General features: G+C 40.9%; 1 protein-coding gene across 7 annotated transcripts in view; it reads left to right on the top strand.

Annotated features, from left to right (window-relative positions):
- LCOR (ligand dependent nuclear receptor corepressor) overlaps positions 1-15,382 on the top strand; it is a 142,333-nt gene extending 126,951 nt beyond the window's left edge. For 6 of the 7 annotated variants that reach the window (XM_012439399.2, XM_021672920.2, XM_012439400.3 and 3 more), the window contains one exon: positions 10,305-15,381. In XM_012439399.2, the coding sequence (XP_012294822.2) occupies positions 10,305-14,625 (4,321 nt within the window). In that variant the 3' untranslated portion in view covers positions 14,626-15,381. Of the gene's footprint in view, positions 1-10,304 lie in introns of all 7 variants that reach the window. The other variant, XM_064374024.1, reaches the window with a different exon arrangement.
- The last annotated feature ends 1,466 nt before the right edge of the window (positions 15,383-16,848 follow it).

The raw sequence follows: 16,848 nt of genomic DNA, 5'->3' as shown, positions 1-16,848 counted from the left end.
TACAATTTCTAAATTCCGGATTGAAAACCTAGTGGCCTTTTAAAGCCATTATGTAATAAACCATTTTTTTTCATCCCAGTTTTCCTGGTACCTTAGCACACTTGGACTGCCTGTGTGCTTAGTCAGGAACCTGCATACTTACTGTCTAACCTTCAAAATTCCCTTCTTTCCCTGCCTCATTGAACTCATTTTCATTGAAAGCTTATTTTTTTCCCTTCTGATTATATGTAAAAATGTTTTCTCTACCCCTTTCAATTCCCTTGAAAAATGCCTTTGGGAGAAGTATTTTCACTGCATAGTAATTTATTTGAATAGTCCATTTGTGACTGATTTAATGCCATTGGAAGAAGTTGGGGACAGTTTCATGAGCTGAGCCCCAAGCTTTAGGCACTGAGGCTACCAAGTTGAAAAGGACAAAGTCCTTGACCTAGAGGACATCTTCTCACATGGAGAAGATGGTTAGTTCAGTAGTTACCATGCAGCATAGTACTGTTTAATAAGAGAAGCAGACTGTGAGAGTAGAGTAAAAAATACCTAATGCAGCACCAGGGAGAGGGTGCTGAGGAGGGTTGTGAAAGCAGAGGGGAGCTTATGGGGGTTTCAAGCAAGAAAGTAACCAGATGAGATTTGGGCTTTAGGAAGATGGCAGCTCTGGATAATGTGATGCTGACTCTAAAATTAGGAGAAACTAGGGGCAGAGCGCTTACAATATAGTATTTCCCAAAGAAAGTCAACCTTTGTATTAAGCTGGATGGTATATTGGAGGCAAGGGAAGTGATGAAACTAATAATAAGGATTGAAGTTGAATAAATATCTAAATTGAAGTAGAATATGTAGCATAGAATATCTAAATATCAGGCCTTAGAACTCATGTCTGCATGTGTGCCTACACATTCAGTTACATTTTGTCTTCCAAGATTCCTGAGTAAAAACTTGAATATACAGATTATTTTATTAAGATTTAGTTTAGTCCTCCCCCCAGAACATCTCCAGCTGTAACCTTGTTTCTAGAGAGAGTTGGGGTGGGGAATAGTTCATAAACAACTATTAATTCCTGTAGCACCCCAGAGAGGATGATAAATATAAAATACCTTGCTTATCCTTATACTTTAAAAAATAAAAATACTTCAAAAAGTAAAAATTTAGTGTTATTGCTCACCTTATGAATATCAGTGAGGTAAAGGGGGGGCATATATATATATATATATACATACACACACATACACACACACACATACATACATATAATTTAAAATTTTTTAAAATGTATGTCATCCAGTCCAAAATCTCATGTCTCTCACTGTCCCTGAATCCTCCCTTATTTTTTAAAAATTAACACCATATATACATTAGATTTTACATAGTCTAACCAAGGATGATGAAGTTAGAAACAATCAATTTGGTAGGGGGAGAAACATAGAAGTAGTTTGTCAGAAATGTCTGGTTTTTGTTTGTTTGTTTGTTTGTTTTAATTCTTCAGCTAAGACAGCGGAAGAGGTGATTTATTTTATGGTTGTTAACACTCGGCCACAAGTAAACACAGAAATAGTTCAGAATGTCACAGGTCCAGGGCAAATTGTGAGGCCATTACATTTCCAGAGAGCAGATGGAGGCATTAACCTGTTGTGCTTAATTCCTGCTCTCCAAGTAACTTTCTGCTCATATTTTAGCATCCTGGGTATATTTGCCTGTAGGGTAAAAATATGTTAAAGAATGAACATGAGAATCTTCTTAATAGTTCTATTTTTTCTTGTAATTTAATAAATTTGACAATCTAGTTGAAGAAAAATAGGATATACAATATATATGCCTTAAAGTGCTTCTATGATATTTAGGAGATCTACTCTGTCCCTTATCTAGGGATATTAAGCCTTAAGATACAGAAAGCTGGCACCTATGGCTTCATGCCCAGTAAGCTCCCTCTGAAACTCCTATTTTTCCCTCAATTTCGATTATTAATTCATAATTTTTGAACTTTTATTCTGCTCCAGTTTCAGTGAACATGGTTAAGAACATGGTAAACTTAGCTATTACTAAGGGATTGCATGTCTTTTATTTTAGATCAGTAGCTCCACACACTTGAACAAATACCATGTTGCCATTAACAGTGGTGAGTCACTGAGGCTGGGACTCTTGTAGGGGTGAAGAGGTACATCCTGGTTTCAACCCCTCACACACCATTCTCCATGATTCTGATCTCTGGGAGAGAGGATAATTTAACCCCAATTTTGAGAATTGCTTTTTCCGTATCTAGGTTCTATCTACGTCCAAATTTAGATAACTTGGATTTCAAACACCTAGAAAACACATATTTAATGGCCTGAGATTTTTATGAACTTTATTTCTGACTTTCCTATACTCACTTTTGCCTACCATTTCACTACTTCTCCTGATCCAGTTTTATGGAAAGAAAAGTTTGGTCAAGGGTTTTAAAGTACACCTATGCCTTTCTAAAGAGTAAAAAAAGAAAAATTCCATGCCTCATGCCCACCTTCTCCATTATGTCTACACACCTTTGTCATAGCCCTTGGAATATCCTCATATCCAGGTGTGGAGGACACACAGATATGAAATAGCCAAGAGCAGATAAATTTCTCAGTGTAGACCTAGGACTTATTAGCAGATTTTTTTCAGCCCCCACTCCCCACACCCCCCTCCCAACTATACTTACACTTTCTGCGTTTAAGAGAGAAGAAGTGAGAAAATTAGGGGACACAATTTCAGATTATTGTCTGGCAAAAAATAGAACTCTTATTCTTTGAAGAGGGACTGAGGAAGCATTTTTATGTTTTATTTAAAGAGTGAAGCCATACTAAATTACAACTCTTGACTATAATCAGCTCTCTAAAGCTTTCTTTCCCCTTCTCTTTCCCTGGGACTCCCTTTTTCTGCTATTAAGATTAGCTCCTATCCAAACGTCATTCACTGTGGCTATTTATCTTTTTCAGTCAAGAAGAATATATTTTGGTCATCAATGATATTGTCTTTGCCCATCAAGCAATTTATTGGTAGTTAGTAAATGCCTAAATTTGTCACTCCCAAATTCTAGACTCTCAAACTTGTCCCTTCATCTTCATACCACATCTCTTCTCCACTTGATCTTTTACCCTAAGATAACCTAAGTGTTTCCCACCCAACAGTATTAACTACAGGAATGCTTTCCTTCAGGAATTAAATGTTGTGTTATTGACTTGGTAGGCAAGTTCTGCTGTGTTAGTAAATCATTAAAGATGGGGTTGTGAAACAACAATCGCTCTTAAACTGTGGCTTTTAAAGGGTTTATGAATATTATCTTATCCTTTACCACACCCTCAAGAATTAGGCATAGAACTGAAGATAGGAAGACTGTGGTCAAGGTCATGCACGCCATTTCTCACCAAGGAGATAAACTGAAAACTAATTCAAGTATTGGAAATCCAGTTTTTTCTTTTCCTTTATGAGAAGTGGGAGTACTTCCTCCCCTAGCATCTTACTGTGCTTTAGTGGTGGTTTTCAGGTATTTCTGATTAACGAATAATTCACTTGACTATTACAGAGAGTCCTCTTGGTGAGCAGAAGCAGCATGAACTCAAATCATTTCAACATCTGTGATGAATTTACTGTTCTTATACAGATCTTATTTAGTCAGATGTGAAGGACATCATATGATACAGACTGTAATCTGCACCAAACTAAAACAGTGCTTCCTCCACCTTAGGCCAAGTTGAGGAAATGGTTTGCAGGACAGAAAATCGTCTCTCTCTAGTTTCCCTACTAACTGCCCAACAATATTCTAAATTAATGCAAGTGCTATATTTAGGGTCTGTTAAAATCTAAGGTCTCAGAAAAATTGAGTAACTAGATGCAAAAGTAAAGACGAGCTGTTTAAAACAGGAAAAACTGGCTGACACCTATTTTTTAATATAAAAAACGTAATAGAATTAAATATCAGGAAGTTGAGATTAATTTTTAAAACATTAAAATGATAAAATAAAATTCATCTAAACTTAGGTGCTATTGCGGGCACGGTAGCTCACGCCTATAATCCCAGCACTTTGGGAAGCCAAAGCTAGTGGATCACCTGAGATCAGGAGCTCAAGACCAGCCTGACCAACATGGTAAAACCCCATCACTACTAAAAATACCAAAATTAGCTGGGTGTGTTAGCACATGCCTGTAATCCCACCTAATTGGGAGGCTGAGGCACGAGAATCACTTGAACCTGGGAGGCGGAGCTTGCTGTGAGCCGAGATTGCGCCACTACACTCCAGTCTAGGCAACAGAGGGAGACTCAAATAAAATAAAACTTAGGTGCTATTGAGAAAAATTCTAGAAAAAAAGTAGAAAGCTGGATAACTTAGAGCTACAGCCAAAACTGATTTTATTGCTATATTGTAAAGTTAGCTGTTATAACAGGGCCATTTAATGACACCTGGACAAAGGTTAGTATTAATGTGAAGGCTCTCAGATCAAAGTGAAGCGATCAGTGGGCTCATCATTCCTATGTGTCCAGTTGCCTACTAGACATCTCAGATTCAGAATCTTGGAAACATTGTAATACATATAGAACAGAGCTCATCAGAAACATACACACCCTAATAACCACCAGCCACTACCTTTGTTACCTCTATTCCTATTTCAATAAACAGTGCTGCCCAGGAAGAAAACTCAGGAAGCATCCTAGATGTCCCCTTTCCCCTCTCCTCTTTTTTGCTAGGGGAAAACATGAAACGTGGTCCCTACCTGTGCTCAAGTAGCTTAAATCTGCTTGGGAAGCTAAGACAAAAACAAGACAAAGTCAATACAAGATAAATTATAGGATAAATATACAAGGCCCCGGCCAGGCACAGTGGCTTACACCTGTAATTCCAGCACTTTGGGAGGCCAAGGCAGGTGGATCACCTGAGGTCAGAAATTCAAAACCAGTCTGGCCAACATGGTGAAAACCAGTCTGTACTAAAAATACAAAAATTAGCCAGGCATGGTGGTAGGCGCCTATAATCCCAGCTACTTGGGAGGCTGAGGTAGGAGAGTTGCTTAAACCTGGGAGGTAGATGTTGCAGTGAGCTGAGATCGCGCCATTGCACTCCAGCCTGGGCAACAAGAGCGAAACTGTGTGTGTGTGTGTGTGTGTGTGTGTGTGTGTGTGTGTGTGTGTGTGTTTGTATGTACACAAGGCCCCATATAATTGAGTTTTACCAAGAATAGTGGTTTAGAATTTCAGGAAAGGATGCAATCAAACCAGGTGGGGTGGTTTTGAGCTGGCCAATAACAGGCTGACAAGAATACCCTGGTATCTGCTCTTACGACCTGTGGTTCAGCAGTATATTGTCTCTGGTCCTTTTTATGAGGAAAACATACAAATGGCCTTTTCTGTTGAAGCCAGTTTATCTAGAGGTTGCCATTTGCAGTTCTGTGAAAAGAAAAGTTTTTTTCTTTTCATTCTCCTGAGCTTCCACAAACTACTGCTCTAAGTGTCTCTTAAGGTTAGTGTAGCCTGTCAGTCTCTCTGATGATACTGCTGTTTTTTGGCATCCACATGCTTTGTTGCATTGTTCTAGGTTAGAGTTCAGTGGATCCTGAACATGTTTCTTTAGCATACCTTAGGGGTGGCATGGAAGATGCCACCTCTTGCCATGAGGTTGTGAAACACATTCCTGCCTACCTGTGGTTGTCTAATGGGGACTAGCTTGAGCCATCTGGCCACAGTTGTTGCTTCAGGGCTGGCTGCATGGCCCTTCAGAATACCTTACGTTAGTTAAGGGTAATAAAAACATTGGGGTGCTATTTATTGAAACATGGGACAGCAGCAGATTAGAGTCTCACAATCATAAAGGAAGTTAGATACTACCTGTGGACTAAATTATTACTCATTTATTCTGTGTGAGCATCCCTTTAGAGGAAAGTGCTTCTTCAGCTTTCTTCATAGCACTCTGTCTTCTTATTGGATGCATGCCTTGATTTCATTCATCCCCAGGCATCTTGTTAATTCCAAGCACCAAAGCTTGCTTCCAGAGCCCAGCTATAGGCCTGAAGCGGTACCCAGAAAATTTTTGCAAAGACTTAGGTAATGATTGTACTTCTTGAATTAGGAAGAACCATTTATCTCTTCAATTTTTCTACAATAAGATGCCATGATATTTCTTCACCCCATTCACAGAACTTTGTCAGCCTTTTTGTGTACTGCTAAAATGCGCTTCGAGTATGTTCTTTGATGTATTAAAAAGGCATCCTACTTGTTTATAGTCACCTACCTTGGAAACATCAGGAACATATCCAAGAACCAGGAACTAAGGAATAAAGGCCTCTGAGCAGCAGAAGTTATAGTTAGAAAATTCATGTACTTACCCCTAAAACTATTCCTCAAGCTTTCATTCAGAGCCTATTTATTTTTAAAGTACTATTCTGGCACATGGGATATGGCTTCTCAGCTAGTAAGTAAAATTCTCTACTAAAGGTAGAAATAGGACGGCTAAGATCAGCCACTGTTTGGAAGCCAATAAGAAAGAAGATTTTAATACAAAACAGGCTACCACTGTGGCTTTTTAGGAAGTCAGACTTAGTTAATTGAGTAGCCCCCCAAATTATTAATATAATTTGGTTCAGTATAATAAAAATAATAACCAAACTTCAGTAACAGTGCATATGATAATGATCCCAAGTATCAGGAAATAATAAATTATGTTCAAGATGATATAATTTTTTAAGACTTCCATCAGAAAAAAATTGAATCTTTAAATATTTGCTTTTAAAATTTTTGGTACTTGAAGGTTAAACTTTATCCAGAGAATTTACTCTTTTTAGGTTATAAGAAAGCATTAATGCATGTTCCTGATCTCCCAAGTTTGTTTGCTTATTTGTTTGTTGATATGGGGTCTCACTCTGTCACCCAAGCTATACTGCAGTGGCATAATCATAGTTCCCTGCAGCCTCAACCCCCTTGGCTCAAGTGATCCTCTTACCTTAAGTCTCCCAAGTAGCTGGGATAGCTGGGACTGCAGGCTCAAGCTAGCAAGCCCAGCTAGCCGAGTTATTTTTACTGAAGCACTTTTAATTTGATTCACTGACACTAGTTGATATTTGTATAAACTGTGTAGGTTTTTCCTTGGAGAATTCCCAAGTGGTAGATGGGGCAGGTACTCTTCTAAGACCCAAAGTGGTTAAGTGTTTTGGACAAGGTCACATAACTAGTAAATAGCAGGACTACTCATTGGCTCTCCACCTCCTCACTGGTACTGTAACCTGTAACACATACTGTGCTGTTGCTTCCACCTGATAGACATGGTGGCAAAGTTCCTCCTAAAGGCTCCAGGGGTCCTTCAGCAGGGACCACCTCCTGCCAGCTCCATGAGCAGAAAAGTCTGCAGCTGCATGAGAAGTGTGTTGAGCTCCTTTGTACATCTCATTGAGTCTGAAAGTTGGAAATGTCCTAACAGTCACTTATCCAAGGGTGTCACTGATGTCTTGCCTGTTCCAAAGGAAGAAGATAATATTTGCCATTTTTGCAAAGCAGGAGGAGCTTATTCCATATATTGCCTTTTTAAAACTTTTTATTAAGTCCACTTTACAGATAGACAAGTACTCAGTAGGTTTTTTTTCCTAGCTGCTTTCATCTTTTCTTCCCTTTGGCACATTTTGTCCCCATTGCCAGGATGTACTTCAGAGTTTACCATACTCGTGTATGTTTTGTAATACTTTAATGATCTTTTTTCCTAGTGTATTCATAATTCAGTTATACTTGGAAAGTTTGAGGTAGGCATTTTCTAAGACATTTCTAGTCTTCCAAATCCATGGTCTAATGTAGGCCCTTTCAGAAACCCATGGCACTACCAACTAAAACTGCTTTCTTGCTAATTGTGAAAACAAAAACACAGTGTATTATTTTCTCTGGTAAAGCAGTTAGGTTAAGCAAGAGATTTAACTAGTTTCTTGGTTTTGTATTCAGTCATGTTCAGCAACCTTTTCACCACTTGATCTTAAAAGTCTCCCTGAGTCAAGAACAAAAACTGAAATTGTCTGAGCACCTAGCCTTTTATGCTTTATGCTTTATGCTTTATGTATGTTATCTAGTATATCACAATCATTTGAGATACTGACACTCAGTCCCAGCTTACAGATGAGGAAACCAAGGTTCAGAGACATGAAGTAACTTGCCTAAGATTCTGTAGATAGTAAATGTCAGAGCCAAAAGTGGAATCTCAGATTTCCATATTCCACAGCCTGTGCTCTTTCCACTATGACCCCACTGCTCAGAAGCCAGTGGAGGGTGGGAAGGAAGGTAGGGGTGATGTGGGTTGTCTAGGGTCAGCCTTCCTTGTAAAGGTGCCTCATGACTGGGACAGAAAAGTCAAAGACTGAAGAAAAGAATTAGCCAGAAGATACTATCAAACAACATCTGTTCACACATTTAAGCTGCCTTCTGTGCTCTGCCCTATTTCATGTCAAGTCACATAATAGTCTCCTGAGGAATTATAATCCATACAGAGAGGGAGTTTGAGAAATTATATAAAACTCCAGGAAACTGGAGTAACTGCATGGGTTCAGACATCCAGAAGCGCAAAGCAGCTAGTGAAAGGCCTGGCCGTCTAAGCAGGCATTGCCTGTGGCGTGACTTGAATCTAGCATCACCCTTTCACACAGCCCCATCTGTCATGATAAGCTCTAAGGATTTGTCCTGGGTGACTTACTTAAATGGTAGAAAGGGGTTTTTAACATAGAATGATTTCTTGTGCATGATTGTAAAAGATGTATTGAAGGTCTAGGAGAATGTAGCAAGTGGACCTTGAGTGAAGATACAATACTACTACCTCACAGTGATAGGCCTGTACAGTTTAGTGTGGCTTCATATCTGTCTCCTCACTTAAGAGACTGTGAACTGGGACTAGCTTATCATCTCACCTTTTGAAGTATGTGAAATTGTTGATTTCTATTCCTTTATGCTCCCAGGAAAGGTAGAAGGATTCCTGCATTAGCATGACCAATTGGTCATGCTGAGAAACCATCTTAAAATTGTAAGTTCTCAGCCAGGCGTGGTGGCTCATGCCTGTAATCCTAGCACTTTAGGAGGCTGAGGCAGATGGATTGCTTGAGCTCAGGAGTTCGAGACCAGCCTGGGCAACATGGTGAAACCCCATCTCTATTAAAATACAAAAAATTAGCTGGGTGTGGCGGTGTGCACCAGTAGTCCCAGCTACTTGGGAGACTGAGGTAGGAGAATTGCTTGAACCCGGGAGGCGGAGGTTGCAGTGAGCCGAGATCACGCCACTGCATTCCAGCCTGGGTGACAGAGTGAGACTCTGTCTCCGTAAAAAAAAAAAAAACAAAAACCACAACTGTAATTTCTCTAGGTGCTTTTTTTTTTTTTTTTCTTTTGAGATGGAGTTTCACTCTGTCACCCAGGCTGGAGTGCAATAGCACAATCTCGGCTCACTGCAACCTCTGCTTCCGGGGTTCAAGCAATTCTCTGCCTCAGCCTCCTGAGTAGCTGGGATTCTGGGCACCCGACACCAGGCCCGGCTAATTTTTGTATTTTTAGTAGAGACAGGATTTCACTATATTGGCCAGGCTGGTCTTGAACTCCTGACCTTGTGATCCACTCACCTTGGCCTCCGAAAGTGCTGGAATTACAGATGTGAGCCACCATCTAAGTACTTCTAAACCAAGATTTGTACCGTAGTGTGCCTCAATTCTTGTCAGTGTTGTGGACTTATAAACCAATGATTATTTAACAGGAATACCCAGACCTAAAATAAAGCAAAGTATATGTTGACCAACTAGAGTTAATAATGTGGTCAAAATTTTAGTTTTTTTGAGGAAAAAAATGTATTTGCAGTATTTCTTCTCTTTAAGATAATGATTTTTGAATGATTACTTTTAAAGTATGAAGAAGTATCCTTCATAAATATAAACTTACGCTGTGGTTAAATTAAAAAAAGAAAAAAATATGAAGAATACTGTCACTAAAAATTGAGACAATAACAGGCTGGCTTTATATTATAATTAGGTAAATAATTCTTATTTATTGAATCAAAAGTATACAAACAGACTTAGAAGCAGTTTTGGCCAAAGTACCCACTCTCTTTATAGTACAGATAGCCAGGCAAGGTGGCTCAACCTGTAATCCCAGCACTTTGGGAGGCTGAGGCAGAAAGATATCTTTAGGCCAGGAGTTCAAGACCAGCTAGGCCAACATAGCGAGACCTTGTATCTACAAAAAAAAAAAAAAATTAATAATAAAATGAATAACATCAGGTTAATTTTATAATGTAAAAATGGTTCTTTGGTAAATGACCATACTAATACTTTCTTTCTCTTTGTCTGTCTAGTGAGAACTCAACAGAGGCAATAGCAGTAGATTCTAACAATCAGTCGAAGTCCCCACTGGAGAAGTTTATGGTCAAGCTGTGTACTCATCATCAAAAGCAATTCATACGTGTTCTGAACGATCTGTATACTGAATCTCAGCCAGGCACTGAGGACCTGCAGCCTTCTGATTCTGGAGCAATGGATGTATCCACTTGCAATGCTAGCTGTGCCCAGCTAAGCACCAAACATAAGGAAAAAGATGCTCTGTGTCTCGATATGAAGTCTCCTGCTTCTGTAGATTTGTTTGTAGACTCTCACAGCTCTCTACACTTGACGGAACAGAACCTGAAGGAGCCTCCTGAGACAAACTCTGTAGATGGGAGAGAGAATGCCTTGACTGTTGTCCAGAAAGATTCCTCTGAACTTCCAACCACTAAACCGAATTCTATTAATAGCAGTTCAGTGGATAGTTTCACTCCAGGATACCTCACTGCATCTAATTCTTCCTCAGTGAACTTCCACCACATCCCTAAAAGCTTGGAGGGGCAAACCACTGGACAGGAGCAGGACACAAATGTGAACATATGTGAGGATGGGAAAGACCATATGCAGAGTTCAGCTTTAGTAGAAAGTCTAATTACAGTAAAAATGGCAGCTGAGAATAGTGAAGAGGGCAATACCTGTATTATTCCTCCAAGAAATTTGTTCAAAGCTTTATCAGAAGAGGCTTGGGACTCAGGGTTTTTGGGGAGCTCACCTAGAACTGCAGATAAAGAGAATACTTTACAGTGTAGCTCAAAAACACCTTTACGCCAGGATTTAGAGGCAAATGAACAAGATGCAAGGCCAAAGCAAGAGAACCATCTTCACTCGCTGGGAAGAAATAAGGTGGGTTACCATTTACATCCCAGTGATAAGGGCCAGTTTGATCATTCCAAAGATGGTTGGTTAGGCCCCAGCCCTATGCCAGCTGTTCACAAAGCGGCAAATGGACACTCAAGAACCAAGATGATATCGACCTCGATTAAGACAGCTCGGAAAAGTAAAAGGGCATCAGGGCTGAGGATAAATGATTATGATAACCAGTGTGATGTTGTTTATATCAGTCAACCAATAACAGAATGCCACTTTGAGAATCAAAAATCGATATTATCTTCTCGGAAAACAGCCAGAAAGAGTACTCGAGGATACTTTTTCAATGGTGACTGTTGTGAGCTGCCAACTGTTCGTACACTAGCCAGAAATTTACACTCCCAGGAAAAAGCAAGCTGCTCAGCGTTGGCATCAGAGGCAGTTTTCACTCCTAAGAAGACCCTTACAACTTCAGCCCCTAGACATACAGTAGATGTGCAGCTTCCCAGAGAAGACAACCCTGAAGAACCTAGCAAGGAAATAACCTCTCCTGAGGAAGAAGGTGGAGATGTTTCACCTGGAAAAGAACCTCAAGAGCCTGAGGTTTGCCCCACAGAGATTAAGCCAAATCTGAGCAGCTCCCCTAGGTTTGAGGAAACAACAGCCTCCAGTGTGGTGTGGCCTCTCCCTCCTCACCTTCCTGAAGAGGACCTGCCAGAAGATGGCTCCACAGTCTCAGCTCCCACAGCAAGTGGGATGTCTTCTCCTGAACATGACCAGCCACCACTTGCACTGCTGGATACGGAGGAGACGAGTGTACCCCAGGACTGTCCCCTGCTTCCCTCTACTGAAAGCTTTTCTGGGGGAGGCAGTGAAGATGTCATTTCTAGGCCTCATTCTCCTCCTGAAACAGTCAGTAGAGAAGAAAGTCCTCAGTGCTCAGAAAATCAAAGTTCCCCAGTATGCTTGGAGCCTCCCATGAGTCTGGGCAAGGCTGAGGACGACCAGAGCATCAGTGCTGAGGTTGAGCCTGGAGATACCCAGGAGCTAGATGTCGACCCACTCTTGAAGGAGAGCAGCACTTTTACTGATGAAAAGCCCAGTGAAACTGAGGAAGGTGAGGCAGCAGGTGGTACAGGAAAATTAGAGGGAGAGGATGGTGATGTAAAATGCCTGTCAGAAAAAGACACGTGTGAGCCAAGCACTGACTCACGCGAAGAGAATTTGGACAAGAAGAAAAAAGGTAAAAAACTCCTTGAGGCCTCTGATAGGTGCCTAAGAAGTCAGCTTTTGGATTCTTCCTCTACTGACAGATGCTTAAGAAATCAAAGTTCAAATTCTTCCTCAGCTTGTCTTGAAATTAAGATTTCTAAAAATCCTGGTGCAAAACGTTCAAGAAAAGAAGGGCACCCTAGTGGGGCAACACCTGAGGGCCTTCCACCTGACGGTTTCCACACGGAAACTCTGGAAGACAGAGAAAAGCCAAGTGTCAGCGAACGCCCGCCTGAGAAGGATGCCGAGCAGGAGGGTGAAAGCGGTGGGGTCATCACCAGGCAGACTTTGAAAAACATGCTGGGCAAAGAAGTCAAGGAGTTAGGAGGAGAGATTCTCCCCAGCAAGGACCCCATAACCACAGCTGGACAACCACTGCCTGGAGAGAGACTAGAAATCTATGTTCAGTCTAAAACAGATGAGAAGAATGCTCATATCCCCTCAGAACATATTCCTTGTAAGAGGGACCCAGAACAGGCAAGAGAAGAGCCAGGGCATCTTCCTACACAGCATGCGGAGGAGGCTGTGAATGAGGCAGACAGAGAAAACACACAGCAGAAAGATGACAGTGATGCCCCATGCGGCTCTATTGGGTTGTTGAGTAGTGGAAGTGGTGATGCTGCTAGGCCACCAAAATTGGTGCCAAGGCCTAAAAGATTGACCTCTTCAACCTACAACCTAAGACATGCTCATTCTCTGGGCTCCTTGGATGCTTCAAAAGTGACTTCAGAAAAGGAGGCTGCACAAGTAAACCCCCCATTGCCAAAGGAAAGTAGAGCTTCAGAGAGTGGAGACCCTCTAGATGAAGATGATGTTGAGACCGTGGTAGATGAACAGCCAAAGTTTATGGAATGGTGTGCTGAGGAGGAGAACCAAGAGCTCATCGCCAACTTCAATGCCCAGTACATGAAAGTTCAGAAGGGCTGGATCCAGTTGGAGAAAGAAGGACAGCCAACACCAAGAGCAAGGAACAAATCAGATAAGCTGAAGGAGATTTGGAAAAGCAAGAAAAGGTCACGAAAATGCAGGGGTTCTTTGGAGGGTCAGAAGTTTTCTCCTGTTCAGATGCTGTTTATGACAAACTTTAAATTATCTAATGTTTGTAAATGGTTCTTAGAGACAACTGAAACCCGGTCTCTAGTCATTGTGAAGAAGCTCAATACTCGTCTTCCAGGAGACGTTCCCCCTGTCAAGCATCCACTTCAGAAATACGCTCCTTCCAGCCTGTATCCCAGTTCACTGCAGGCTGAACGCTTGAAAAAACACTTGAAGAAATTTCCTGGAGCTACTCCTGCCAGGAATAATTGGAAAACGCAGAAACTCTGGGCTAAATTTCGAGAAAATCCTGACCAGGTGGAGCCAGAGGATGGCAGTGATGTCAGCCCCAACCGTAATTCTGAAGACAGCATAGAGGAAGTCAAGGAAGATAGAAACAGCCATCCTCCAGCCAACCTGCCCACTCCAGCCAGTACTCGGATTCTTAGAAAATATTCCAATATTCGAGGAAAGCTCAGAGCCCAGCAACGTTTAATAAAGAATGAGAAAATGGAATGCCCGGATGGTCTGGCTGTGGAAAGTAAAACAAGTCGTAAGAGCGTATGCATCAACCCTCTGATGTCCCCCAAGCTTGCCCTGCAAGTAGATGCAGATGGGTTTCCTGTTAAGCCCAAGAGTACTGAAGGAATGAAGGGAAAGAAAGGGAAGCAGGTGTCTGAAATCTTGCCTAAAGCAGAAGTTCGGAGTAAACGCAAGAGAACAGAAGGCAGCAGCCCTCCTGATAGTAAGAACAAGGGGCCTGCGGTGAGAGCCAGCAAAGAAAAGCATGCTGATAGATCCACCAAAACCCCTGCCGCCAAGAGGCCAGCTGCAAGGGACAGAAGCAGCCAACTCCCCAAAAAGATGTCTTTGAAAGAGAATAAAGGGAAGATCCCTAAAAAGTCCCCTGGGAAGAGCTGCCCTCCCTCCAGGAAAGAAAAGGAGAATGCAAACAAAAGGGCTATTGCCTCGGAAACACTGACGAAACCTGCAAAACAGAAGGGGGCAGGTGAATCCTCTTCAAGGCCGCAGAAAGCCACGAATAGGAAGCAGAGTAGTGGAAAGACTCGGGCCAGACCCCTGACAAAAACCCCAGAGAGCAGTGCAGCTCAGAGAAAGCGAAAGCTGAAGGCAAAGCTGGACTCTTCACACAGCAAACGGAGGCGGCTGGATGCAAAGTGATTGGAAAATGGTAACCAAGAATAAAACTGTTCTATAGAAGTAACCTTTTATTTTGCATTAACTAAATCTGCTTTTATAAGCTTGTCAAGCCTTTCAAATTTACAGTTAATGGAGAACAGCGTAATCTGAGATGTCAGAAAACACATCTCAGATGGAGAAGGGAACTTGCAGAGTCCTTCTCTGAGGCTAAGGGAAGTTATATATTATATTCTGGTTGTTCCTTGGGTTTTAAACTTGGAACCAAGCAGTTTTTGTTTTTAAAAGTACAGTGCCTTATTTATCCTTTTTGTTTTTAAATTTACAAAAGCTAAAAAGCTGATCTATGTGATTAAAGGCTTGTATTTTATACTTGATGCACAAGCACTTGTACTGTAGCCGAGAAGACCACCATCATGCACATCAAAGGAGCTTTTCAGCAGCCACCCTGCAGCGTCTGCCCATCAACAGATGCCCCTCTTTGCAAACCCCAGCAGTGAACTTCCCTCTCTGTCTTGTTTGTTTAGATGATATTTGAAAGCTAAACCAAATCATTTTTATGGTATGCAGAGGATTTATAATTATTATAAAAGATTACTATTTCTGTTACCCCCTTTTTAAAAAGATCACATTCATTGTTATTTCCTCCTCTCACCTTTGATGTTTTGTCATTTGAGAGCATGTATATGTCACAAGTGTTAATTTTTGTTTATAACTTCTAAAAAATCATTTGCATCCCCAAACTGTATTACTGATTCTCACCATCTTCAATTCTGGCCTTGCTAGCACTCCTGCTGCCAAGAGGCCAGCTGCAAGGGTCTTGTTAGAAGACTGGACTCTTAGAAAATAGATTCTTAGATGGAGAAGGGAACTTGCAGAGTCCTTCTCTGAAGCTAAGGAAAGTTGTATATTATAGATACTTTGAGAGTATCTATAATATATAACTTTGGGAGGAAAAAGTCCAGGATTTTTTTTTTTTTTTAACTTGTAGCTGTAATTTGATGATTAGGATGAAAATGACTGTTCTTATTTTCTTTCTTACCCAGAGTACTTCAATATTCAAAGAAAGCCAAAAATTTGCAGTAATAGAAAGGTTTAAGAGTGTGTATGTCCATGTGTGCTTGGGTGCATTTGCATGTGGTTATCAGCCACAAATGTCTCCCAATCCTGGTTTTACAGTAAAATTTTTTCTTCCCTATGCAGTGTGCTTGGGTGTCCCTGAGTTGAGTAATTAGCAAAGAACAGGTGGTTTAAAAGTAGCCCAGTGTCTCTGTGAGCATCCCCAATACCACTATAGTACCAGACTCAGAAAGATCTAAAACAGTCGGAGTTATGTAAAGGTTAGAGTAGCCTTGCAGTGAGAGGAAGCAGCTCCAACATCTGTGGGGAGCCCCCACACCCCCTACACCCAGAGCTGATGTGCAGCTGTATGCTCCAATGTGAATGTATTTGTTGGAGTAGATGTTCATTCTGATTGATTAATGCCATCCTAGTAGTTAAATGCTTGTAGTATCACTCCTGCTATGTCATGTCAGGCTCTGTTCCATGTCTCAGAAGTGAGAACTACAATATTTTCACTGACTTTGTTTGTCTTTCCCAGGTGAAGCCTGAGACGGGTGCATTGGCTTTAGCCTAGTGCTTATGACCTTGCTCCATTATAGCGAAGTGTGTACTTGACTTTTCCATTGGGCTGCTGTACAAAAAAAGGCTTGGTTGCGAAAGCCTCAACCAGCTTGTTTAACCTGTTCTGTCACCAAAATCAGCTTGTATGGACAGCTGTGGCCCTGTCCACTTCATTTAAAAATTTTCCATTTAGGTTGTTTCAGATCTCTTTAGATAAGCCCAGATGGACTTTTTTCATGCAAATCATGATAATACAGGCCTTCTACCCATTCTGTTAAAGGTTTGCTGTATATCATGGAAACTTCTGATGATTGGATAAGACTGGAGAAAAGCATATGATTTATGAGAAATTTAGAATTGTATTGAATTTCATAGCTAGAGAAGCTTGCTATCTTATGAAGCCCTGATTTGTTTTAATGTCTTCTCTGTCTGATGAGTCTTTTTTTTTTCTTTTTATTATCTTTGACTCTGGCCATTCAAGAGCTACCTATATTAATAAAACTGCTGAGTGTGTATGTTGGCAACCATTTCTCAGCATTAAGTTGCACAGAAGCATTACTATGTTTTGAATAGGTTCATTTAATCTTAAAAAATGGTTTTAAGGTTTTAAGAATATCTTTTCAT

This window comes from Aotus nancymaae, unplaced genomic scaffold, assembly GCF_030222135.1.
Source record: "Aotus nancymaae isolate 86718 unplaced genomic scaffold, 86718_ANA_hifiasm-v0.15.2.pri h1tg000010l, whole genome shotgun sequence".
Classification (NCBI taxonomy): domain Eukaryota; kingdom Metazoa; phylum Chordata; class Mammalia; order Primates; family Aotidae; genus Aotus; species Aotus nancymaae.
This window is presented reverse-complemented; position numbering and strand designations above follow the sequence as displayed.